A 26,010-nucleotide genomic window follows, 5' to 3' on the forward strand; every position below is an offset into this window, starting at 1 on the left:
TCAAGGAAAAAATAAGTGCTAAATACTATTCCCCTGGATGACATGCTTAAGATCTTGTAGACTTGACTACTGAAACCTCACAACAATTTTCTTTTGACTTGACAAAGTATGCAAAATGCATGTAAGATAAAACTAGCTTTACATACTTGAAAAGAAGACTTTAATAGCATTGTTGTATAAGGTGTTTGCCAATTCAAGTGGGTCTTCTTCTCTTACTGTTGCCATTATCTCCAGTACTTGACTAAAAAGAGAAAGATTTCATATTTTGAGTAATATTAGTACTGTTTATAGCATGTACATAATTAACTCTTCCAATCATTTGGAGTAATTTAGTTATTAAGAAACCAAGAAGGGAAGGATACTTCTAGTGAAAGGCTTTATCATTACTTCTGTTAGACCCCTTAAAGTTGCCCCCTGCTGCTCAGTGGTGTAGACTCATGTTTTGGCTTGAATTTTACTTAAACAGGGACTAATTAAACAGTCTTACATCCCAATGAAAATGTGATTCTGTTGATTGTCCTTCTAAATGACCTTACTCTGCGTGTGACAGTTCTACCAGCCTCCCTTTTGGGATAAGTGAAGTAGATACCCCCTGTGGAAGTAAATATCTTAATTTATGTTGAGTATAGTTGATTCACTGGCTCAGAGACTGTTCATTCCTGTTTGTGATCCAAACTGAAGTTCTAGTAGAAATACCTTCAAAGAGCAATATTGGTGCTCATACATTTATCCTGCGATTACAAGCTGTAGCTATAAAAAGAAATCTAACTCACAGAGACCCAACCTTCACTAGCTGAACTATACCATTAAAGGCCTGTAGTCCGACCATGTTTTTTGGCAGTATCTCACTCTTCTATGTTTATGGCCATAACTTTGTCTCTTAAATAGTTAAGGCATCTTCATTTCCACTTACCACATTTCAACTTAAGTAAAGTTAAAGCCACACTGAAGTAGCCAATTTAATATTTGGTCTTTATCAGTTTACAGCTGACTAATATACAGGATATAAGTTTGCTGAATGCTATATGATGATATTAAAGGACCACTGACTTCAAAGCAACAGTTTAAGCCAAGTCTTGTACCTCTTGTTACAATTAAATGACTACTATTACTGAAATTAAATGTTTTTTCTAATATCTGCTTCAGCTATAATTAAAGTGCATCTGTCTCTTATAATACTCTGGATGGAAGCTTATGCTGTCCCCCAGGATGTGTAAATAGGAGGTTTAACAGTAAAAAACGCAAAGGTGCAACAGTAGAGCATCTGCATGCAACCAGGGAAAGATGGGCCCTACAAGACAGCATGCACAGGGAGCAGAAGAGATCTTTACAAATTATATGCATAATGATACATAACGGTCATAAAAAAACATTTCAGCCAGTCAGAAATCACTGATATTCCCTGAAGGTTTCATGCTGCTTTTATGTTCTTTTTTTTTTCAAAATGTAAAATACATGAAGTTCAGAGACTCCTCTAAAACAGCAGCTGGAAACCTTTTTTTTCAGGCCACAGGCTGGAATGACTCGAGTCAGGTTGGGGGAAGAAGGCAAGTGCTAGGTAGGACTGATCCGTGGCTGCTTCTGCCCATGGTGATACGGGGAAAGTACCTGTTGCCAAAGCCTGTGTCTACAGACCCTAGGCTACCCCAACCTCTGCTATAAACTTAGTATTCATAGTTTCTGTAACTAATGTTGTCTTTTCAACCTATGATCAACCCACACTTTTTCAGAAGCCTTTAAGTGGTGCTGATTTTTATGGAGGGTGAATCCCTTTGTACCTAAAGAAACTATGCTGTGGGTTACCTGCCAAATTCTTAAGATTATTTACTAGTTGCATCCAAAAGTTTTAAAAGGTTGTCTTTAAAAAGGTAAATTTATGTAACCTTTCATAGAAGGAAGCAAAAAAGCAGAGGCTGTTTTCTGACCAGGTAAACCGATTTCACGTTTGGTTTGGTTACACATGTATTTATGTTTTTGCAAACTTGTTGCTGGGCTGAAATTGAATTAAAGTCATTTATAACACAAGGAGAGCTTTTCATTTAATTTTTTGTGCTGGTGAATGGAAGCATCTAATATGTCAGCCAGGCTTTAACAATGGGACCAAATTTCAGGTTTCTGATATTCAGTGATGATAATTTTTAAAACAATCCCCTATTCAACTAGAACAAGAGATTCATTTGCTATTTTTTTCCATTCATGCAAGTTTCACAGGAGAGAAGTCCACAAGCACCTGAAGAGTTTTCCCTCGTTTGAGGCATTCGTGTTCATCTTCAATCCTCCCAGTCAAACTTGATTTACTGCCCTTAGTCTGTGGTTGGTTTTTTGCTTTTTACACGCAGAATGGAGCTGCTGTGATCCTAGTAAGTTTTAGATGGCTGCTGATCCGCAGGTTACAGATACACCAGCCTGCTGGCAGGTTCTGAAATGGGCTTAGAGAAACATAAGCTATTCCTGCCTACTGCGTGTCATGCCGCTCCCTCTTCTTCCAAAGGTATGACGAATGTGCCTCATGGCACACCTATTGTAAACACTGCCACAGCTGGAGCAGCAAAGAGGCTGATGGTAGTTGGGTTCTTAGTTCTGTTTGGGTAATGCTATAGGATGGGTCACCAACATTTTGCAGTGAGGTATGCTTGAATTGACCTTCCAAGCACAGGCTGCTTCCAACCCAGCCCACCCGCAGTCACCATTGTCTGTCACAGTGCTGCCACGTCCCCCTGCTGCCTGGCTGTCACACCAGAGAACTCCACTGCATTCATAATGCCACAGAAGCCTCACAGCTCTGTGGGCCACAGGTTGCCAAACCCCTGCATATAGGCAAATTTTTTATTTTGGTGAGGAAATTTTAAGTTAGGGGAAGGAATGCACAAGGCTACAAGATAAAGACTTAATAGCAAGGGCCTGGGGTTTTCAGTGGTTTTAAGCATTCACTATTGCTGAAGCTCAGAACCTTTGCAAATAAGCTGCTTACGCAATTGGTGAAATACAGCAAAAGCTTTGTTATCCAGCACCCATGGGAAATGGGGGGTGCTGGATAACCAAATATGCCAGTTACCAGAGAGGCCCGAACAGGCATCTTTGCCTTTTCGGGCCGCTGCACCTCCCTGGCATCAGTGGGACAGGGGGCAGGGCCCCATGCAGGCTGCTATGCCCTGGGCCGTGGGGGCTCGGCCGCGCAGGCTGCTTTGTCCCAGGCTGTGGGGGCTTGGTGAAACTGGAAGTGCCACGGTGGGCACTTCCAGTTTCACTTTTGCCAAATTAACCGGCATGCCGGTTAATGGAACGTGCCGGTTTGTAAGATGCTGGATAACGTGGCTTTTGCTGTATATCTTTACTCTAGATTCAATAACCTCATTAACGTTAAGCCTCCTAAATTCAATATAGATAAACCTTCTTCAAAACTCTTTAAAACGTAAAAACGATGCACTTACATTATATGGCAGGGTTCATTTCTGTCCTTCAAGCAGTGTCCTATTTCCCACTTCTTTTTTGTGGGAAATGTAGTTTTTATAAACTTTGATCCAGCATGAGTATTTTTTATTCCACACCATGGGGCATCTAGTTAAATCAAAGGTATTAAAAAGCAATGAAATCATTTGGTAATTGCATGTAATTGTTAACTCTACTGTCAATTAATACAGTTCCTCCTTCCATAGGAAGGCTTCTGAGGGCTTCAGTCTAAGTGCACTCCCCTCCCCACTCCCCTCCTCCTCCCACAGCAATGGTATGATTAAAAGACAGATATTTCTTGTTAGTAATGTTCTAATTAAACTCATTCTAGCTTCTCATCCCATCTTATATTTTCTACATTTGTAATATATTAAAAAATCATCCACTCTACCTAGCGGTAATGTAATGGAAAAAATAAGAGAATTGCTATGATGAGGGCTGCTAGTAAACAATACACTATATATGGCCCAAGGTGGTGTATGTACATGTTATACAATGCTGTTGGAGATAAGAATCCCTGACTAAATTCCCATGTTTCATTTCAAATCTTGGCGGGGGAGGAGGGAAATGGGGAATCAAATTTACTGTCAACTGAGTCCTATGAGAATCCATATTTAATGGTTCTGTTCACAGAAATGTGAACAGACATAACATCTGCTAGAAGGCCAATTTAAAATCACAGTTGATTATTCCAGGAGGTATTTTTCAGGCCTTTTTCATGTTGTTTTACTTAATTACATGCAATTTCTTGTTATGTATCATAGTGTGGTGCTATTATTGCCAAATGGGAGGGGCTTAATTAAAATCTTTAGCATAACATACATTTGGCATATCTAAACAGGGCCACACTTTTTAAAGGTACCTGGGAAGGTACAAGGCATCCAAGTGTCAGCCATTTTTATCTCGCACACATTTACTCATTCACCAAGCTCAGGATTTGATAAGGTAGCCTATGCTTCTTCTAGCAGAAGACAGCTGGAGCCTCTTATTGAGCACTGAATCAGGCGGAAGGCTTTTTGGACAAGAGAATAATTTCATATTCCTGGCCCTTGTTGCCATGGCACATTTGTGTCTCAAATCTGTTCTCTGTACCTACCGCAAAACAAGAAAACCCTAATATCTAATAGGTTTTAAATTGTGATCTAGTATTAAAGCAAGATGCAGTACAATCCATCTGGACAGCAACTTACCTGTCTCGATCATTAATCTTTCACTAGGAATTGATTTCAGCGTTTCTAAGTTGGCTTCTGTTTTCAATGAACTATAAGATCATAGAAATAAGGAGTAAATTTGGATTTAAAATCACTATATTTTAATACTGTGACTGTTCAAACTACACTTAAGCTTATACATGGCTGGAGTTGTTCTCTCAGAGTCTCAAAAAGACTCATCATTTTTAGAAACTAGCTACCATGTTGGTTGACTGCTTTATAATTATTTTGCTCACAGAAACTGTTTTCTAGCAAAAGTGGTTTCTTAAATTTACTTAATAATGTGCAGCTATTATTTGCTTTAACTTGCATAAAAGCTCTTAATTGTGAACTCCAGACACTTGCTAAAAGTGGCAACCCTAGGAAGGCCAAGGGGGGTTGTACACCGTGCCAATCCTTCTTCTAGAAACTCACAATCACTCAGACCTGGTAAAACACATGGAAGCCTCTGCAGGGTTTCACTTGGCTCCGTCTAGCAAAACAAACTGAAGGCAGCTTGAGCCCAGATACATTTAACATTTCGGTCTCAATCAGATGAATATTATGGTTTCTGCCCAACCATTGGTAGGACCAGGTGATCAGATTACTTGTGGACTAGGTCAGGTGGTTTACAGGTGGATATTTAGTTTCCTCCAAAATACCAGCACTTCCAGCAATCAACAGCCTCCTTTATGTACACATAGCAGCATGAAAGAAGGGGTCAAGGCATTACCTCAATGAACTACTGGGAAATGTACAGTATTTGACAAAATACCTTTTGGCAGCTAACAGATTTACTTTAATAAGTGCATGTCTAAATGAGCATACAGATGATCATGAAGACTCTAACAAGCACTGAAGACTTAACCATATTTTTTTAAAAGGCATTACAGTTCAACAGATATGACATTTTAAAAGCAGTTTCATTTGAAACGAACTTACCAACCATTTATACCAATATAGAGATCCAAATCAATTATAGCAGCTGCTTCTTCCTTTGTGCCATCAAATGAATGTACCTAGAAAAATGTTTATATATTTTATCATGTGAGAAAAACCTGTAATCCAAAAGGAAGATACGGTTTCTCAGTGTAATATAAAAACCATGACGATGCATAATTATACGTAAGTGGATTACACAGTCAATGTGGCTTAGTTGATAGTACTTCTGCTTTTGGGCAAGAAAGTCACAGGATGAATTTGCCAGAATTGGGGGTCAAACACTAGGCTGAAGACAGAACATGACAGATTAACAGTGTTAGTGTCTGTAAATGTGCTGAGGAAAGGCCTGCCTGGCTTGCCTCTCTCTTTTAGCTGAGGATTTTGGTTATAAACTAAAAACAACATGAAAGAGGCTTTTAAAAAATAATTAAAAAAAATTTCTCTCTCTACTAGCTAGTAATGCAGGACCTGAATTCCTGCAGGTACTGACTCATGGAAAATTACATCCAGGCACAGTTTGGAGAAATGAACAAATGCAACAAATGGAAAGTTAAAAATGAAGATGTATAAAGTTCTACCACAAAGCTTGCAGCTTGTCAAGTAACTGCTGATGAGCATTTCCTTCCAAAAATCTCTTAGGCAGTAGTGATGGTAAGGGCAATGATGAGCAGGGATTGGGTTTTCCATTTCAGATGGAAAAACAGAGTAAAACGCAGATTTCTCATTTTAGTAGAGAAACCCACAGCTGTTGCAGTTTTGCAACAAGCCCTTTGCAGGCTGGCAGAGTGCACATGCACGTGGCTGCAAGGCAGCCTGGACAGCAGCTCCCACAGGCAAGTTGGGGGTGGGATTGAGGTCCTCCTAAGGACGGAGGAAGGGAGAGAGTTGGGCAGGGCTGGGTATCCTGCCCAGCTGGGCACTGCATGGGGCTTGGGGCCCAGGACCACAATGCGTGACTCAAGGGCCCCAATGGGGAGCAGGAAGGGGCTGCAGGCGGCTCATCTTGGGGGCAAGGGGGTCAACTCCCCACCGCTGCATGCACTCCCAGGCAAAGAGTGGTGGCTCACACCCCCAGATCTGTGTGCAAGGTGGGCACAAGCTGCGCGCTCAGGCTCCCGCCCTGCAGCCCACCCCACAATGTGTGTGACCAGGCACTGTATGGCAGAGTGTGGCTGTGCAGGAAGGCTGCTTGCCACTGTGAGCTCTGAGCTGCTCTGGTGATGTGTTTCCCATGCCCAAACCCATGCCGCTGCTCCCAGTCATGCAGAGGAAGTGTGGCCAGGGCAGCACGGAGCTCGCAGTGGCAAGCAGCTATCCTGCGTGGCCAGATCGCACATGCTGCGCTGCAGAGGCCCCAGGGGAGGGCAGCAGGGCAGAAGCCCAACTGTGCAGCCTGCACCCACCCAGCGCACAGATCTGGGGAGCCATGGGTCCCTCTGGCCCCACCAGAAGCATGTGTAGTAGCAGGGAGCCAGCCCCCCTACCCAAGCCTGCAGCAGGTGGGGAGCTAGGCTCTGCTCCTTTCTAGCAGCCACCACCTCCTGCCAAGGGCAGGGGACTGCAGACCCAAGTCCCTGGCACCAGAGCCGTGGCAACTGGGGGCCCCCTCCAGCAGGACCAGAGGCAGTTGGACTGTGGGGGCCTTTAATTTTAATCAAAGATTTTGGGGTTTTATTAGAGAATTTGCATTTTTTTTTAATCAAGGAAAACCAGGATCCCTGATGATGAGACAGGTCTGGAGTTATGCAAACATAAACCTTACTTTAAAAGTCTGACTATTTTTAGTGGAATGGTGTCTCAGCACCTGGTGTCTAAAACATGCTCTGCTTATGTTTTTAGCACTTTACTCTTATATACAGCTCAGATTTTTGTTAGGTTTCAGGTTGTGGGCAGGATTTGTATAACCTTTGGGATGACCACAGCTATAGAAACTGCAGAGCTGGGAAAGGGCCAGCATATGGTAGAAGGTACTTAAGCTGCACTTTTGCCAAGCCAAAGAAAACTGCTACTGTCAGCAAAGAGTCTCTCTCTCCCTGACCTATCCTTTTATCTTGCAAGAAATTGTTGGATAAGCAATAGGAGGAATAAAAAAAGTGAAAGGGCTTGAGAACCTGTTATTAACTTGACGTGTTTTAATGGTGTATCAGGAAATCCAATTAGATTATATCATGAACAATAAGTTACAAGGGGCCAGTACTGAAAATAATCTAAAAATATTAGATTGAATATAGTTTAGAAGGTTAGTTCATACTTACCACTCCTCCCACACACCTATCTCTGTTTCTTCTCATTATGTCTGTGAATTAAAAAGGAACATTAGCAAAACTGCTTGACAGAGGGCCAGTGAAAACATGTTTTTCCCCTCAGAATTAGTCTTTGGCATTACTTTAAAACTGTGAGTGAAACCCACCTAAAAATTCAGTATGTGAATTTCTACAATGGAGAAACACTGGTAATTTTGTTTGTTCTGACAGGTCAAATTGTTTTTCAAAGTATCTGTAAGAAAAAAAAATACAAAAATGTAGTGCAAGGCTGAATAAATAGCTTAAGTGATATAACAGCAGAATGGAGTTGTTATGCATATACATTCTTATCCACAAGAATCAAGACAAAATGGTTCTCTCTCAGACATTTTTACCTGTGCAACAACTGGGCTTTGCTGGGGCAGCTTAATACATTAAGTGATCTATTTTGGAAATCAGATAAGTAGTAATCAGGACTTTATGTTGGCCAGCTAATAAACTGGAAGATGACTCCTTTTTACCTTTTTGCCCCTGCCACCCCCAGGTTTTGTTTTTCTTTACTTTTTTTTTTTTAATTTTGGCAAACAGAACTAAATTTCCTTTAGGGAACTTTTAAACCCTAAAAAAACTTTAGGATTAAATTTAGCACAGTTGTGGCAATTCTTCCCAAAATTTCAGGAATCGGTAAGGAGAGAGATTATGAGGGTAACACTGGCCCAACGAACCATCAGAGAGTAAATGTGGTTTACTAAATGCGTGGAAAGTATTCCCCTACACGTTGCAAAAAACTAAAACCAAGTAGCAAATATGACATTTGTACAGCACAGTCATCCTGGAAATACCCAGAAAGTATTTTAGTAGATCTTTCTATCTCACACTTTTCAGTTACAAAATAGGGTCCCAATGTTAGAATGAATTCTTTTTGCCTCTGCCTGTCCAAAATCTCTCTAGATATTCCATTATTTATCTCCCGTCTTCCTTGTTGCATGCGTCTGTATGTCTCATCTTTCTAGATTGCCTTTTATCTCTACTATTCCCCTTCCTTGAGGGATAAAAGGTTGATAGAGAAGGGTCTTATAGAAAAGTACAAAAAGGGTGGCAAAGAGAAACCAGCTAGGGTGCTGGTTTCCTGATACTCATTTGAAAGGAAACCGATTAGTAGTTCAACAACCTTGTCAGTTTCCATTTGCAGCTAACTCCGTCTCTAGAGTACTGCAATCAACCATATTTGCTTGGTTGTCTGCCATACTGCACCCAGACAAGGCACATTACAACCACTCAGGAAATACAGTAGAGGTACTTATGGTTGGCAGATGGCCAGCAATGCACAAATAAATCTGAAGAATAACATTAATTGTACAAGGCTGGACAAAGTTGCCTGTTCAGCAAATCAATGCTAACAGCATTTATTGGATTTCTTTACATTTCGTTGTTAAAAACTGGACGGAGCACTGGATCATCAAGGTCTTCCTTTTAGAGGAAAGATTCAGTGTCCACCTGTAGCTGCATACGATTCGTAGGCTTGGGGTGGAATGGAAAAAGGTTAAGGTTAATAGATGCTTAGTTTAATGCTCATCTTTAGAGCACATAGAATGGAGGAAAAGTAGATGCAACAACTGCAAAGGTAGAGATATTGGCAGCACTGCAGAACCAGAATCAAGGGACAGTCTCTCCATATCTACCTCTGCCCAAGAGAGGAAAAAAGACAAATAAAAATTACAAGAGCTATTAAAAAAAAAATGAAGCCACGCCAACTATTTAAATACAAAAGCCATGATAGCCACCAACCAAATTGTTTTTTAACAAAATAATATAAACGAACAGAAACACAATATCCAGATTATAGAAAAAGGAAATCCATCATTCACATTTAAACAAGTTAAATCTAAGTCATACCCTTGAATCTTCATGCCAATTGTTATCTTTTTACAATCAGAACTTTGTCTTTTTTTAAAAATGTTTCTCTCCCTTTCTTTCTCAAGTGGAAGACACCCCCAGACACATCCAAAACACAGAAAAGCTAACTGACTACTCATAAAAGAGAAACAACAAAGTGATTAATTAGAAAGGGGTGTGTGAAATGTACAAAGCAAGCCAACTGGGGAAAAAAATGAAAAAGGTTTCTCTCCAATGTTTTTTGTTATGTTAATCATCAATACATTTGAAATCCCAGCAGATATACATTCAGTGATAGTTAAATTGATATTCCCTTTTCATTTCATATTTTAAAATGAAGTCAGCATTTGTGAAAGATTCTAGACTGACATCAACCACTCACATATTAATGAAGGTATGCACAACCCAAAGTGTCAGCAAAAAATGTTTCCCTTGGACTGCATCTCAGAGCACTGAATGGGTGTGTGGGTGGAGTCAATGCCTCCAAAACTTGGCTTTTCCCCATAGCCAGTAAATACAAATGAGAATGATTAGCTTGATATTAAAGGATCTTTGCCACCTCACATAATTTCTGATGCTGCAGTAGACGTACATACTACCAAACAGTACCAAATACTACCAAATCATAACGGCAGCATTACATACCTGCTTTGCACAGAAATAGATAACTATAGAACGAGCTAGATAAGAGAAGCAGTACTGAAGTGTTTAAGCTTACATTTACAGACAAACCCCTAAACCTGCCAAAACAAGCCGATGAGAAGCTAAGCATGTGTGTTAAGTATCAAAAGGCCTGAGCCACAGCTCTCTGAGGAACTAAAACAAATTAGAATCAATGATGTAAATGCTCTCCAAAGAAGCAATTCTGGATGTACATTCAGTATTGGATGTATCCAGCACCGGAAGTATCTCCAGATAAGTACAATATTTCTTCTCTTTGTATATACCTGGGTAGGGAAACTTCTGTCCTAGGAGTATTTGATCCATGCGAGTCCTGAGCAATATTATATTACGAAACATGATTTACAAGAAGTTGGAAAAACTGGGATTAGTTATTCTGGACAAGACTGAATGATTATTTGATACATCTTCAAGTACCTGAAGAGTGGTTATAAAGAACTCTGGACAGACTATTCTCTGTGATCACAGAAGACAGAGCAAGAAGTAAAAGTCTTAAATTACAATAAGGAAAATTGATGTTGGATATTAGGGAGAACTTTCTGAGTGGCTTAAACACTGAAAAAGACGACCTAGAGAGCTGCAGAGTATCCAGCCTTGGAAGTTTTTCACTGAAGACTGAACAAACACTTGGATGACATGATTCAGGCAGGGATGATCTTGCCTTGAGTAGGAGGGGTGGACTAAATGAACTCTGGAGGTCCCTTCCAGCCCCATTTTTCTATAATTTTATAGCAGAAGAGAAGTCTCTAGACTGGTATTACCAATTTATCCATAATGTGTCAAATCGCTGAACTGTCTAGATAGTATTTTCATCTGCAGAGAACTAGACATTACCTCTTATCATTTAAACCATTTCTACACTAGAATAGGTGAGAAAGTGGAAAGCCTGGTAGAAACCGGTCCTGGAGCAGCTTTACCAAAGGACTTTCATCCTGTCTGGATGTGCAAGCCAGGATAGAGAGTAGAACAGCCATCCTGTCATCTTCACAGGCAAATAACTGTCCACAAGGAACAAAGTTAAATATAACAGAAAAGAATGATTAGATGTTGGGTGGAGGTCAACTTCAGGTATTATTCACTAGGAAATCCCCACACTTTCTTATCTTACAGTATAACTGAGGGTGACTCTTTGGAACTATAAATGGCTAGCATAAGAATCTCAACTCCCACTATGCTGACAGCTGGCAAGTTTGCTGCACTCACTCCACCCTTTACCCTTAACATGTCAAAATATTAATAGCAGAAGTCTCCCACTAATCTGAAGGAGGTTTTGAAACTTCGAATGTAAGGTCTACCCAACACAGTGTTCATTTTATCTTTTGTTAATTGTGCAAACCAGATTTGCATAGGCAGTTATAACAAAGCTACCAGTGAAAGCAAAAATATATATGGAAATAAATAAGAAAAACGTACAAACCTAAAAATGAAGTGCATCTTTCCTTGGGGCTTTCCCCATTTTACATTTCTTTAATCCCTTATCTTTCTTGCCTTCTGTCTCTCTGAATCAGTACTTCCACCCATCTTCTTTTCTCTGATCTCCAGCAATGGTGGCAACTGGAGCCACTAGGAATTGGACTGACAAAATCAGCTTATTCCACACAACCCAATGCACAAGTGACAAAGTCTCTATTATTTGACACTACCAACCTAGGCCCAAAAGGAATCAACTGGTGACGTTTTCCCTGTTCTATTCTTCTTCCTTTTCTCTCCCACGTTAATTTAAATATGATTAGAGATTTCCTATAGCCTAGCAAAACTGAAGGTCAACAACTTTGTGTTAGTGAGCCTGCTGGCACAGGGCTGTGTTTTGATGTCAATGTACTGGGAAGGAACAACTGGACTCTGGCTCTACTGACGATTACGAAGCAGGCTCAGGATTTGCTTGGCAAACAGAATAATCTTCACTGACATCTTGCCTTCTCATTATACCAGTGTTTTATTGCACTGCAAAGGCTGGGTAGGGGTCCTCCAGATTGTACTTTACTGAATTCACTTCACTCTGGATTCTACTAGAAATCATAAAACGATAAAGAATTATTCTAGCCACTCTGTCTATCTTCTTACTACAGGAGGCTAAACCAGGAGCACAGTAATGCTGTAAACTAGAGATTAAAAGTTACAAACTAATACACCTTCTACAGTGGAAGCTATGCGAGATGGTGAGGGGAAAATATCCCAACCAATCACTCTATCACAGTGGTTGACAGGGGGTTTCCAGCTATTTAGAGCAGTGATAGTCAAGCATGATCCAACAATGGATCATTTTGTTTGCATTATCATTGTCTTTCCTCAACTACTTAATAGGCCATTTTCTGCCCTGAAAGCACAGCATAATTGAGATGCAGTGGCTGTATGCTTCCATTCCAACAATCCAGTACCTTCCCTGCTCCATATTCCATATCCCACTTATGACAAGCCACCTTTCCATCTTCCAGTTTTCTCTCACTTGTTTTTCCTGCCTGCACATCTCCCAAAGACCACCCTTGTCAATTAATTTCCCCCCTTCCAACTCCTGACTCCACCCCCTCTGACTATTCTGCTCCCTTCTACCTACCTCCCTTCCCAACAATGCAGATCCTACCTTGGGCAATACTGCAGGTTTCCCTCCCCACTGGAATTCCTGAGTGACCTTGAATTCAAGGGAATGCCTATCTATCCAGAAATCCCCAAATTCTGATCAATTCTACAGCAGAGGACATGCTGATTCAATGTGAGGTCATGTAGGAGTAGATCTGCACCAGAAAGTTCCTAACTGCTTGAATGTGGCTTTCTTTCCAGTAGTTGCTGGAAACTCTAAAAACATAAACCACTTAGATCAGGTACATTTTACACAGTGCAAGTTGCATAGTTACCAAATGCCACTTGCTACAATACATAATTAAAAATGCTTCTTTAAATTGATTGTAGGTTAATCTACAGTAATCTTTCTTACTTGAGCTGGGTGTCCTTAGGGCAAAATTCTAATCTATCAAAATCTACAAGAGGAAAAAAAAGAATAATTAATTAACTTTCCTTTTCAGTATGCAAAGGAAGAGAATAAACTTGAAGCAGTCTGATCATACTTACCTAGGCCACATTCCCCAACTGCTATGACCTTCCCCTTATTTTTTTCAACCAGATTTTGTAATTCAGCTAAATATTGGTCAGGGTCACTCTTCTCAAATTCTCCACAGCGAGTGGGATGACAGCCAACCGTACTGTAAAACATCTCTAATGTAAAACAGTTTTAAAAGATATTTTCAGGGACAGAATATATTTTTGTAAGTTACAGACATCATTTGTATTTTTTAGTTCCTAAAGAAACTTTCTCTCCTATTGTCCCTATGTTATCCGTCTAGTGAATTAATACCAATGATATATTCTACCTCAAGGACAGTAACATTTATCCAGAGGCTGTTCACTTAGACCAAGTGTAGTATCCGAACAATCTATTCCAAAACAGTAACTCATACTTTAGTTTTTACTTGGGTTAATTCTCAGACAAAAACAAAACTGGGGTTTACACACATCAGGTGACAATTGTTGCTTATGCTCTTGAATCAGCATCTAAATTTCTTCCTCTCACCTGCTCCAAACTCTGACACCTGCTGGAACAAAATCTCTGGGTCAGCCCCAAGCAACCCCTTACAGGTTGGAACTCTGCCACCCTGCAAGGGGAAACCTGCAGTTCCCCACATCTGTCTCTTTTAAATGACAAAATCTGCATTTTTCCATGACAAACGGAAAACCCAGATTCCTGGTAATCATAGATGCTACTTATTCCCCAGTGCAGTTATCCTAGCATAAGATTTTATGTTGTCTGTCCATTCCTTTGTAAGATAGTGTAAAGGTCAATTACTTTTATGTAAACTTGGTGTGTGCACAAATTCTCAGGTCAGTTAAAAATAATATATACTCTGCACTGTATGGCAGTGCAGCATGGGCAGTATATATTATACTAGCACATTAACCTACTCTTGGGAGAGGAGGCGTGAAGAAAAATTCCTCCTCCAAAAGCATCGTTCACTTGTCTAGAAACACAGAAACGGAAGACAAAGACTAATGCCCACCCAGACCCAAGCCGCCCTGAGATAACATCAAATAATACAATGTGGCCATGTGACCCCAAGATGATATTCCTTTTTTGAATCTGATAAGCCTGAGTTCTGCCAGCATTTTCAGGGGTAGATAATTTTACATGTCAATCATGATGGGGGGACTGAAAGTGATGCTACCCTGACTAGCTATTTAGCATATTAAGGCAAGGATACCATTTGTCTGTGCCAGCTGTAATGCATCTTTACTGTCTTGTAGACTTCCACCTGTAATCATAAACTGAAATGAAGAGAATACTGTCAGCATATACTTATTCAGCTTTGAGTTAATAGCAAACTAAGGGTATCAAAGGGCACTTAGATACCAGAAGGACAGGACTCACAAGAACCTAAACAGATAAAATACTAAGAGATATTTCCATTATACAGTAAAAGTTCTGTTATTTAGCATTTTACAAGCCGGCATGCTCCACTAACCAGCATGCCAGCTTGAAAGATAAAGTGAAACTGGAAGTGCCCACCATGGCACTTCTGGTTTCTCCGAGCCCCAATAGCTCGGGCCAAAGCAGCCTGCACTGCCAAGCTCCCACAGCCCGGGAGCATATCAGGTTGTGCGGGGCTGTGCGGAACCCACCTCCCTGTCCCGTAGGACCCACAGAGCCCCGCAGGAGCAGCAGCGATGCTATGGGAGGGGTGGAGGGACGCCCCAGACGCAGCGTGAGAAATGGCGGCTGGGGCCACTCAATTATCCAGCATATTTTGTTATCCGGCATCCCCCGAGAATGGGGGATGCCGGATAACAGAGCTTTTACTATAAATAAATTCATATTTTGGTAAATCATGCAAGTAGCTACTGAGTCATCGAGAGACATGATAATGAACTTACAGTGGACCAAATGGTGGATTCTGTTCAACAGAACATAAAGTGGATACCCATCTCGACTGTTGTTGTAAACCCAACATGTACAGTACCACTACTTATAACAATACTAACACCTTATATAGTGATTTTCACCTACAAAGACTTCTTCATGTCCAAATATGAGCATTATTAGTTACTTGCCCCACAAAGCTGCTGAGGAGCATATAATGCATGTACATAGCTTTTTAAGTGCTAAGAATTAAAATTATTCTTTGTTAATGATTGGATGGTAAGTTTTCCCGCATTCTTCAAAATTAGTTTTTCTTTAACTCTCCAAATGGCCTTTCAAACCCTTTCAGAAAATAGGTTTTTTTGCCAAACGTCTAAAAATGCTTGTTTCTCTAAAAGAGAAGCTTATCAGTATACTTCATTAACAGGGTAACATAATATGCAACTTGCATGATGCCACACATTTTATGTATATAAATATTTGCATCAGAATCATAAAAGTATGTTGGTCTGGGCTAACAGAGATAATCACAGAGTAAGCATTTCACAGGATGAAAAAAAGAACCCCCAACGTGCTCACATTAAGTTAGAGCAGAAAAGATGATTAAAACCGGGCACAACAAATTCTATACGCACGACACAAATAAACCTCTTAGAAAAAAATACCCTTAAACTTAAGTTTCAGAATCATCTAATTACTGTGCACAGGAAATGTAATGCTTTGTACAAGAGTATTTTGATTCCACCATAACAGAGGGATTTTGTAGCATTTTTATTAATACAAAACTTCAATAGAAAGTTGTTTCAGTATTTATAAAAATCCAGTTGAAAAGATTAGAGAAAAATCAGTAAAGCAGAAAGAAACGCACATATACATGATCTACAAGAGAAATTACCTTTTTAACACCAGTTTTGAGTGCTCTCTCTATTATGTCCAAAAAGTCATCTGCAAAAAATTACAAAAAAAATGGTAAATTTAAATCCACTTTTTGGAACATTATTTAATTTAATTATTTTAAACTACAGCAACTTTTGCACAGTCAATATTACATTTACTATAACATGAATAATCTTTGGACAGATGCAACTGATTAATGCTTAGGAAGACTGTGACAAGGGGCCGTCCCAGGGGGCCTATCTAGGGCAGTCCTCTTGCCTGACGCGCCTGCCACGCCTTTGTTGTACAGTACTGAAATAACTGTTTCTAGGCAGGAGACCCTGATTTAATGCCCTGATGCCAAGGGTGTAATACACGGTTCCGACCTACCATTTACCATGTCCCATGCCTTGCAGATGGCATTCAAAATCACTTCCGCTGTTACTCCTCTGGCCCCACTGCTGGACCACACTTGGCCTCTGGCTCAAACTTCGCCTCGGGTGTCCTCAGACTTACCTTGGCCACATGCCCCATCACTGGGGTCTCTACTCCCACATGCACTCTGGGCTCCTTGCCTCTCATTGGGCTCCTAGCCCCTCTCACACAGCCCCCTCACTGGGGTCACTACTTTGCCCCCTCACTGGGGCTGCGGGGCCTTATGCCCTGTGGGCCTCAGGTTTCTGTCAACGTGCCAGGACCTCACTCTCCTTCAGACCTCACACTAGGCCCCACTCTCATTTAGGCCTCGAGTCTTTCTGGCCCCTGTGTTGTTGCCCAAGCCTCACTCTCAGGCATTGGGCCTCAAGCCCTCCAGGCCTCCATGTTGTTGCCCAAGCCTCTTTCTCTCAGGCTTTGGGCATTCCAGGCCTCCATGCTGTTGCCCGAGCTTGCTGCTTTTCTCTCAGGGTGTGCTCCCCTATCCTTTCCCCTCCACAGGGTCACCGACAAGGAAGTGGGGGCTGAGGCTTTCCAGCGCCCCATACTTGCTGTTCACTAGGGAGGCACTGGTGTGGCATTACCTGAGGACTGCCTTGCCACACCATCCTCCCCAGCAGGGTATAGTTTCAGTTCATGCCCCAGAACCACTGCAGGCCGCCTGCCCTAGTCTTATCTCCACTCACTGGGCTCCTGGATGTTCTCCATGGGTTGCTCACTCCCAGGCACTCTGTTGCAGCCTCCTTCATAATCTCATAACCTTACTCTCAGCCACAGGCCCCAACTCTCTCAGGCCCCCTTGCAGGGCACCTCCCATCAAGAGGCTGGGCTTCAGCATGTCATACCAGCGTGCTGGCCAGCTGACCACCTATCCTCTCTTGGCAGTGATGTCCCTCCCATTGAAGGGACCTTCAGCCTCTTTTAGGCTCTGGCCCCTTCTCCAGGCCAGTTGAGGTGCCAGTAGCTCTCGTCAGCCCTAGCTTGCCCCTCGTGGTAGGCTTACTTGCCCTTTGACCTTTCAGCCCTGGCCCCCTTGCTTTGACCAACTGAGATTCCCTGGCATCAGTGTAGCAGCAGCTGACCTCCCTATTCATCAGGGGTCCCCCCTTGGGCCCCACCATGAAGCCATCAACTCCCACAGGCTTACCTAGAACCCTAGAGATCTTCTATCCGGCAGCCTTTCACTCCACTGGGCTCATCTGCGCCCCTGGCCTCATTTACAGCCAGTTCTAATCAGGGGCTTGCCCAGCCCTTCAGTAGCCCCCATTCTCTAAGCCCCTTTCCTAGTCTGGCCTAGCTCTCCTTAGGCTCACAGCCATTTCCTTGGGCTCTGGCACCCCACTAGGTCCCTAGGAACCTCCTCCTTCCCCATAGTGCCTATCCTCGACCTCCAGAACATCCTGGGAGCAGAAGTACTCCATTCAGATGTTCACCCTTTGGCCCCCCTAGCTGCAACTGCCAGCTCTACTCCTCAGGGCTTGCTTTTATTCTGAGGCTGCTCCAATCAGGCGGCCTCCTGGCTATCATGTCACTGCCTGATTGGCTCTGCAGTCACCTGCAGGCTGCCTCGCAGCTTGCTCAGGCCCTTAAAGTGGCAAACACCTGAAGGTGCACTGCCACAAAGACAAAAAGGTGGATGCAGTGCCTAAGGATGTGATACAAAGGCATGCCCAAGCTCACTTAAAGTAGTAGGCTCACCAGAGATTACTGACACCCTTCGGTAGCAGTACCACCCTTCGGTAGCTACATTGCTTCCTCTTTAGGAGTTAGCACATGCAAAGCAAACATGGTATTATAACCAAATAAAATGCATGGACCTCTAGTTTCTTTCTTGTCAAGCTTCTCTTCAGCTTCCCTAAATGTCTATGCATATTTAGTGAAAGATTTAAAAAAATGAAATGCTGCTTTTTCTCAACATATTAATTTTGTTTCAGTGGGAAATAAACACATTTTTTTTTCATTTTCCTCACTTTTTCCACTGGAGAATGAGGACATTTAAAAAAAAGTGAAGGTTGGACTTTTTCCTCACCAAAAGATAGAGAAAGAGGAAAGGATAAGAGGGAGGGATAGAGGGAGAGGCAAAGAAGTTGTGGGGCAGGTGGACAGAGAAAAAGAGATTTTCACTGATAAACATACAAAAGATCTAGAATCTCCAAAAACTAGTTAAAAGCTGAAAAACTGTGTTACACAATGTGATGTATTTTGATTAGGTGTCTTTAATATGACGATTAAATTAGGGAAATGACTGAAGATGGGAAATGACTTAGCGCAACAAGGGTGATGTTGCAGTGGGGGGCTGCTATAGACCATCAGACTAGGAAAAAGGCTTTCTTCAAACAGCTATTGGAAATTTCCCCAATTACAGGCCCTGGTTTTCATTGGGGACTTCAGTCAGGGTCAGCTGGGAGAGCAATATAGGCAATCCAGAAATATTTGGGGTGTTGGGGACAACTTCCTAGTGCAAGTGCTGGAGCAGCCAAGTAGGGATCATGCTCTTCTTGACCTGTTGCTCACAAACAGGAAAGAATTGGTGGGGAATGTAAGTAGATGGCAACTTGGGGAGCAGCGACTAAGAGATGATTGAGTTTTTGATCCTGAGGAAAGGAAGGATGGAGAGCAGCAGAATAAGGACTCTGGACTTCAGAAAAACAGACTTTAACTCGATCAGGGAACTCATGGGCAGGATCCCCTGAGAAGCCAGCCTGAGGAGGAGAGGAATCTAGATCAGCTGGCTATATTTTAAAGAAGCCCTACTGAGAGTACAGGAACAAACCATCCTGATGCACAGGAAGACTAGCAAGTATGGCAGAAGACCAGCTTAGCTTAGCAGGGAACTCTTCAGTAAACTAAATCACAGAAAGGAAGCTTGTAAGAAGTGGAAACTTGGGAAACCAACTAGGGAGGAATATAAGAGTGTTGCTTGGGCATGCAGGGATTAAGTCAGGAAGGCTAAAGCACAATTGGAGCTGCAGCTAGCAAGGGATGTGAAGGGTAACGAGAAGGGTTTCTACAAGTATGTCAGTAACAAGAGGAAGGTCAGGGAAAGTGTGGGTGTGTGTGAATGGGGGAGGCAACCTTGTGACAGAGAATGCAGAAAAAGCTGAAGTGCTCAATGTCTTTTCACTTCAGTTTTCTCAGGCAAGGTCAGCTCCCAGACTACTGCACCTGGCAGCACAATTTGGGGAGGAGGTAAGCAGCCAACAGTGGTGAAAGAAAAGGTTAGGGACTATTTAGAAAAGCTGGACATGTACAAGTCTATGGAGCCAGACGGGATGCACCCCAGGGTGCTGAGGGAGACTACAGAGCCACTGGCCCTTATCTCTGAAAACTTGTGGCAACTGGGGAAAGTGCTGGGCAATTGGACAAATGCAGATCTAGTGCCCATCTTTAAGAAATAGATGGAAAAGGGTCTGGGGAACTGAAGGCCGGTCACCCTCACCTTAGTCCCTGGAAAAAGCACAGAGTAAATCCGTAAGCAATCCATTTCTAAGCACTTGGAGAAGAAGGTGATTAGAAACAGTCAACATGGATTCACTGGGGCAAGTCATGCCTGACCAACCTGATTCCATTCTATTATGGTATAACTGGCTCTGTGGATGTGGACAGACTGCTGGATGTGGTTTACCTTGATTTGAGCAAGGCTTTTGATATGGACTCCCACAACATTCTTCCAGGCAGGCTAAGGAAGTTTGGGCTGGATGAATAGACTGTAAGGTAGATAGAAAACTGGCTGGAGCATCAGGCACAGAGGGTAGTAATCAATGGCTCCATGTCTAGTGGACAGCTGGTATCAAACGGAGTGCCCCAGGGGTTGGTCCTGGGGCGAGTTTTGTTCAATATCTTCATCAACAATCTGGAAGGTGGCACAGAGTGCACCTTCAGTAAGTCTGCAGATGACACCAAGCTGTGGGGAGAAGTAGATATGCTGGAGGGTAGGGCTAGGAGTCAGAGTGACCTAGGCAAATTGGAGGATTGGACCAAAATAAATCTCATGAGGTTCAACAAGGGCAAGTGCAAAGTTGTGCACTTAGGACAGAAGAATCCCATGTACCAGTACAGGCTGGGGACTGATTGGCTGGGCAGCAGCTCTGTAGAAAAGGACCTGGGGGTTACAGTGGACAATAAATTGAATATGAGCCAGCAGCGTTTCCTTGTTGCCAAGAAGGAATACTGGGCTGCATTGGTAGGAATGTCACCAGTAGTTCAAGGGAAGCAATTATTTGCCTCTTTTCAGCACTGGTGAGGCCACATCTGGAGTACTGTGTTTAGTTTTGGGCCCCCCACTATCGAAAGCACGTGGTCAAATTGGAGAGAGTTCAGTGAAGGGCAACAAAAATGGTTCGGGGGCTGGGGCACATGACTTCTGAGGACAGGGTGAGGGAACTGGGCATATTCAGTCTAGAGAAGATTGAGGGGGGATTTAATAGCAGCCTTCAACTACCTGAAGGGCAGTTCCAAAGATGATGAAGCTAGACTGTTCTAAGTGGTGGCAGATGACAAACAAGGAGCAATGGTCTCAAGTTGCAGCAAGGGAAGTTTAGGTTAGATATTAGAAGAATGTTCTCACTAGGAGGGTAGTAAAACACTGGAACAGGTTACCCAGACAGGTTGTGGACTCTTCATCCTTGGAGGTTTTTAAGACCTGACTAGACAAAACCTTGATCTAGTAGGTAGGGGATAGTCCTGCTTTGAGCAGGGGGTTGGACTAGATGACCTCCTTAGGTTCCTTCCAACTCTAATTTCTTATGATCCCTACACCACCAGAAGCAAGTACTCCTTACACCTGCAGAAGAGGATCACACTGCTGATGGGCCAACCAAGATTAAAAAAAAGAATGGGAGAAGCCCAGAGTAAAGAAATAGGCAAAATCTTGCTCAACTGGGACTTAAATTACTATAATAGTTTTCTGGACTTCAAGTCAGTACATTTTAAAGGACGTTAAAATTTCATCTCTAAAAATTGTTAACGTCCCCAACCTTGTTTGAAGAGGGAGGAAAAGAAAATGAATGCATGTACGAGAAATTCCTTTGCAGAAAAATATTAAATTAATGCTCACTGATACTATGAACCAGAAAATAACGCGTGTGGATAACGGTAAACTGGAAAGGGAGTAAAGATATAAAAAAAGAAATCTTGATTCATTAGCAATAAATATTTATCGATAGAGAAAGTATATTGCATCTTTCTTAGATAAAAAGAGACACAATCATTGTTACAAAAAGCTTACCGGGGGGGGGCAATTATTTCAGGTGGAGGGCTGCTTAACGAGTTTTGGTGAGCTGCCAAGGACCACCTGGGTGATCCCATCCCCTGACAGTTGCACCACCGTTTTGTCGCTATCTTGGGACCAGAAGTCCTGCCCCGTAACCCCTGACCTTTGCCACCGGACGTCCTTCCCATTGCCCCCCCCCGGAAGTACTGCTTCTGGGAGGTAGGGTACCATCTTAGAACCAGAAAATAACCAAATGATACACTAAAAGTCTAATACTTACTATAACATATTTAATTTTATTACAAAAAATATTTTTGTCATGATTTGGGTTTGCATGGAGTATATAAAGGCAATTGCATAATAACTGAAAAATACATTCTGAGTTTTGTATATTGTGGGGGGGGTATGGTGGGGTGTGTGTGTATGGTGGGTGTGGGTGCATATATGTGTGTGCGTGTGTGGTAAGATGGAGGTAGGGGGTTTGTGAGGGGGTGTGGCTATGTGTGTAGAGGGGCATAAGGTATGTTGGGAGGTTGCGTATGTGTTGGGGGTTGGGGAGGCAGGGTATGGGTCCTGGGGAGGGGTGTGGGGACTCCTCCACACTCTCCCCATGGCACGCAGCCCCAGCAGGCAGCAGCAGCAGGTGGGGTGCTCAAGGCACAGGTGCCTGGCAGGGTGCGGCTCTGGCCAACACTGCACATCACAGCAAGGAGTGCAGCCTCTGTTGATCCTCCTGTACTACTGGTGCTCCCTGCCACTCACGCGCAGACCCTGCATTTGCACAGCAGGGAGGGAAGCCCCACGGGGGAAGGACCCTGGGGCTTCCCTCCCCTGCAGCGCAGCCCCTGAGAGGAAGGCAGCTGGCTCCAGCACCTGAGACTTCTCTCCTGTGTTGCACAGCCCTGGCAGGAAAGGCAGCCAGCTCCAGCATGCGGGGCTTCCCTCCCCGCTGTGCAAGTGCAGGGGCTGCATGCGAGTGGCAGGGAACGCCAGCAATACAGGCCACTGCGCAGAGGCTGAGCCCCTCGCTGTGATGTGCAGTGCTGGCCGGAGCCGCACCCCACTGGGCACCTGTGCCCTGAGTTCCCCGCCTACTGCTGCTACAACTGCCTGCCAGGGCTGCACACCATGGGGGGAGTGTGGGAGGGTCCCCACACACCTCACTCTCCCTCACACCCACACACTGCCCACCCCAGCTCCATGCTGCTGCCACCCCCCCACCCCCCAGGGGCGGCGGCGGCGGCAGCAGCAGCAGCAGCAGGAGCCCTGCATGGAAGCTGTACGCTGGCCAGCTTCTGCCCAGGAGGGTGGGAGCCAGGCAAAAGGGTACATTTTGGGGCTGCGTGTACACGTGGGCACCTCACTCCCACCCTTGCAGGCAGAAGGGATGGGCAGGACACATTTGTTGGGGGGCCCCACAGGCAGGATGAAAGTGGTTGGCAGGCCAGATCCAGTCCACGGGACATATTCTGCCCACCTCTGGCTTAAAGTCTAAACCAGACAAACTATTGAGTCCAAACGCATAGGACAGGATCCTCAGCAAAAGGAAACCACATGTGTATGGTCTGTAAGATTGTTACCTGTTGCAAACTGCACTAATTCACCTCAATGGAAATAGGTTAATTCATACCTGGCCCAAAGAAAACAAAGGATACAGTTCTATGCTCAGAACCCCGGGCATAAATGAAGGAACCCTTGTTTAAAGATGTAGGTAAAGATTTCAGCTATTTAGTTCGGGTTTTTTTAACCATCTGAAAGTTTTATAGCACAAACAGATTTCAGCTAGAATGCGTCTTTTTAATTCTAGAGTGCATATCATATATCAGGCCCCATCTGAATAAAAATAGTACATTTTATTTACTTTATATAACCTCTGAAGGAAAAAAGATGAATGTGTCATAGTTGCTACTTAGGTAAGGAAACAGGCCCTTAGTCTAACACTGTTGCTAGATTCAAAGAAACATTTACCTTGATGTTTCTGTGTACCTCTGTAAATCCCTCTGAACATAGGGTCTGTCAAATTAATAGCGATATCTGTCAGGAGAAAAACAATGGAGATTAAGTTACTTGTTGTAGTCACACCCTCCACTTTAAAGGTATTCCCACTTTGAAGTAGTGGGTCTTTGTAACAGAGAGCTACGCTGGCAGTTGCATGGTGTAATTACCAGGAGGGTCTCCCGTGCCAAACAAGTTGAAGGGTAGAGACCAGACTAAGAGGAATACCCTGGTCTTCCAGGTTGGGGGTTGGGCATGAACGCAACCACTTTATCTCATGAAAAAAACCCATGTTATGAAACCAAAACTAAAGACTTGGACAAATACGAAATGTGGATCTTGGAACATTAGACGTTTGTGTATGCCTGGAGCTGTAGTTTGCCTATTAGCAGAGGTGGAACAGCGGAGCATGAATGTTGTCGCTATCCCAGAGGCAAGATGGTCTGGACACAGAAATGTTGTAATAACATAAAACTGATTCAGCAAGGACAGACAAAGACACAACAAGGTGGAAGGCAACTGCACAAGACAGGAAGAGATGGAAGAGATGGAAGGGCTAGAGCTATGGCTGTTATAGGCCCTCGAGGCCTGCAAGGCCAGAGAGGGAGCGCTCTTCACTGAAGGAAAGATTAGGGAATATGTATGTGTATTCACATGTGTGTGTGCGCGTGTGTGTACACACATGCATCCACATGTGTATGGACATACACACTTACATATACATATTATACATACATGTGCATATGTTGCCTACATGCTAGGTGCTCACTCTGGGTTAGGAAATAGCTTTTCTCTAGTCCCAGGCTATGTACTTGAACGGTGTTTCCCCAGAAGTATTTACCTACTAAATGTTACTCATGCTAATGTATGTCAATACTGAAGTTTTATAGGGTAGGAAGGCAAGGCCAGTCCATTTCTCCGTTCATCCCACTGAACATAACTTGTAGTGTAGCGGCTGCAACACCGAGCCCAAGGCTGTCCAGCGTATGTGTGGTCAGGCGCTGCACTGCCTGCTCCTACCCTCTGCCCCCCACATTGTGCAGACAACCCGCACTGCTTCCCCAGCCCTGTGGGCCGTGCCCTGCTCCCACACACATCCACACGTGTGCCTGCATGTCTACACGTACATATACAGGCAATCCTTGACGGATGGCACTTCAGACGTTTATAAATTAACACTCTGTTCCGACTTTCCGACATCAGTTTTGACTTTACAAAGCTTGATCCCATGCCAGCGACCAGGTTCGCTGCGTTGCCCATCTCCCTGGAGAACGTCTGTGCAAACTTCTTAGGACATTTTCTTTAAGAAAGCAGACGAGACTCCAGAAAAACCTGCAGCCAGGACTCCTGAGAGAGACTCCAGCCAGGAACCCTTCAAAAAGTCCAACTAAGAGCCCTTCAAAAAGTCCAGCAAAGTCACCTCAAAGACATCCTTCCAAATCAAAATGATTGCTATTTACAATATAAATACATTAATGTAGCTATATTACTCATCTATAATTGACTGAGTACAAAATTCTGGGTTATTTTTGTTGAAAATAGGGTATCGGGCCTTGGTTCAGGAACCGATCCCCCATCGGTAACACTGCTGCGATGGGAAAATCAGTTCCAAATTAACGACGTTTCGAATTAAGACACAGTTTTCAGGAACCAGTTGTGTTGTAAGTCCGAGGACTGCCTGTACACACGTGTGTGCACACACCTATACACACACGCATACCCCCTTACAGGTACACACACACACACATGTGCACCATACACACACACATATATGTATACCGGTGTACACACGTGTGCAGCATACACACACCTATACCTGCAAGTACCTATACACACGCGCACGTACACCATACACACACAGACACACATCCGTACATGCAGGTACCTATACATACAGGCATGCACCATATACACATCCGTACATGCAGGTACCTATACACACAGGCATGCACCATATACACATCCGTACATGCAGGTACCTATACACACACATCTATATATGCAGGCTTATATATACACACACATATGTGTGCACCATACACACATCTATACCTGCAGGTACACACACATGTACACAAAGTACACACGTGGCCACATGCACATCTCATCCACACCTGTACACGTACACACGCTGCAGGTCGTGCCCCGTCGCGGGCAGCCGCCCCCCGCACCCCATGCCCGGCC

General features: G+C 43.4%; 1 protein-coding gene across 1 annotated transcript; it reads right to left on the reverse strand.

The window, feature by feature from the left end:
* Positions 1–6: 6 nt before the first annotated feature.
* Positions 7–25,043, reverse strand: TATDN1 (TatD DNase domain containing 1). The gene is made up of 12 exons (XM_006028454.3): positions 24,954–25,043; positions 23,800–23,865; positions 16,204–16,253; positions 14,653–14,716; positions 13,469–13,612; positions 13,335–13,377; positions 7,993–8,078; positions 7,838–7,878; positions 5,583–5,659; positions 4,641–4,711; positions 3,432–3,558; positions 7–241 (listed from the first exon to the last, which is right to left on the reverse strand). The coding sequence occupies exons 1-12, from the start codon at positions 25,024–25,026 to the stop codon at positions 139–141; spliced, it is 945 nt and encodes a 314-aa protein (XP_006028516.2). The 5' UTR covers positions 25,027–25,043; the 3' UTR covers positions 7–138.
* Between the last annotated feature and the right edge of the window lie 967 nt (positions 25,044–26,010).

Source organism: Alligator sinensis, unplaced genomic scaffold (genome assembly GCF_000455745.1).
Source record: "Alligator sinensis unplaced genomic scaffold, ASM45574v1 scaffold681_1, whole genome shotgun sequence".
NCBI classification, from domain to species: domain Eukaryota; kingdom Metazoa; phylum Chordata; order Crocodylia; family Alligatoridae; genus Alligator; species Alligator sinensis.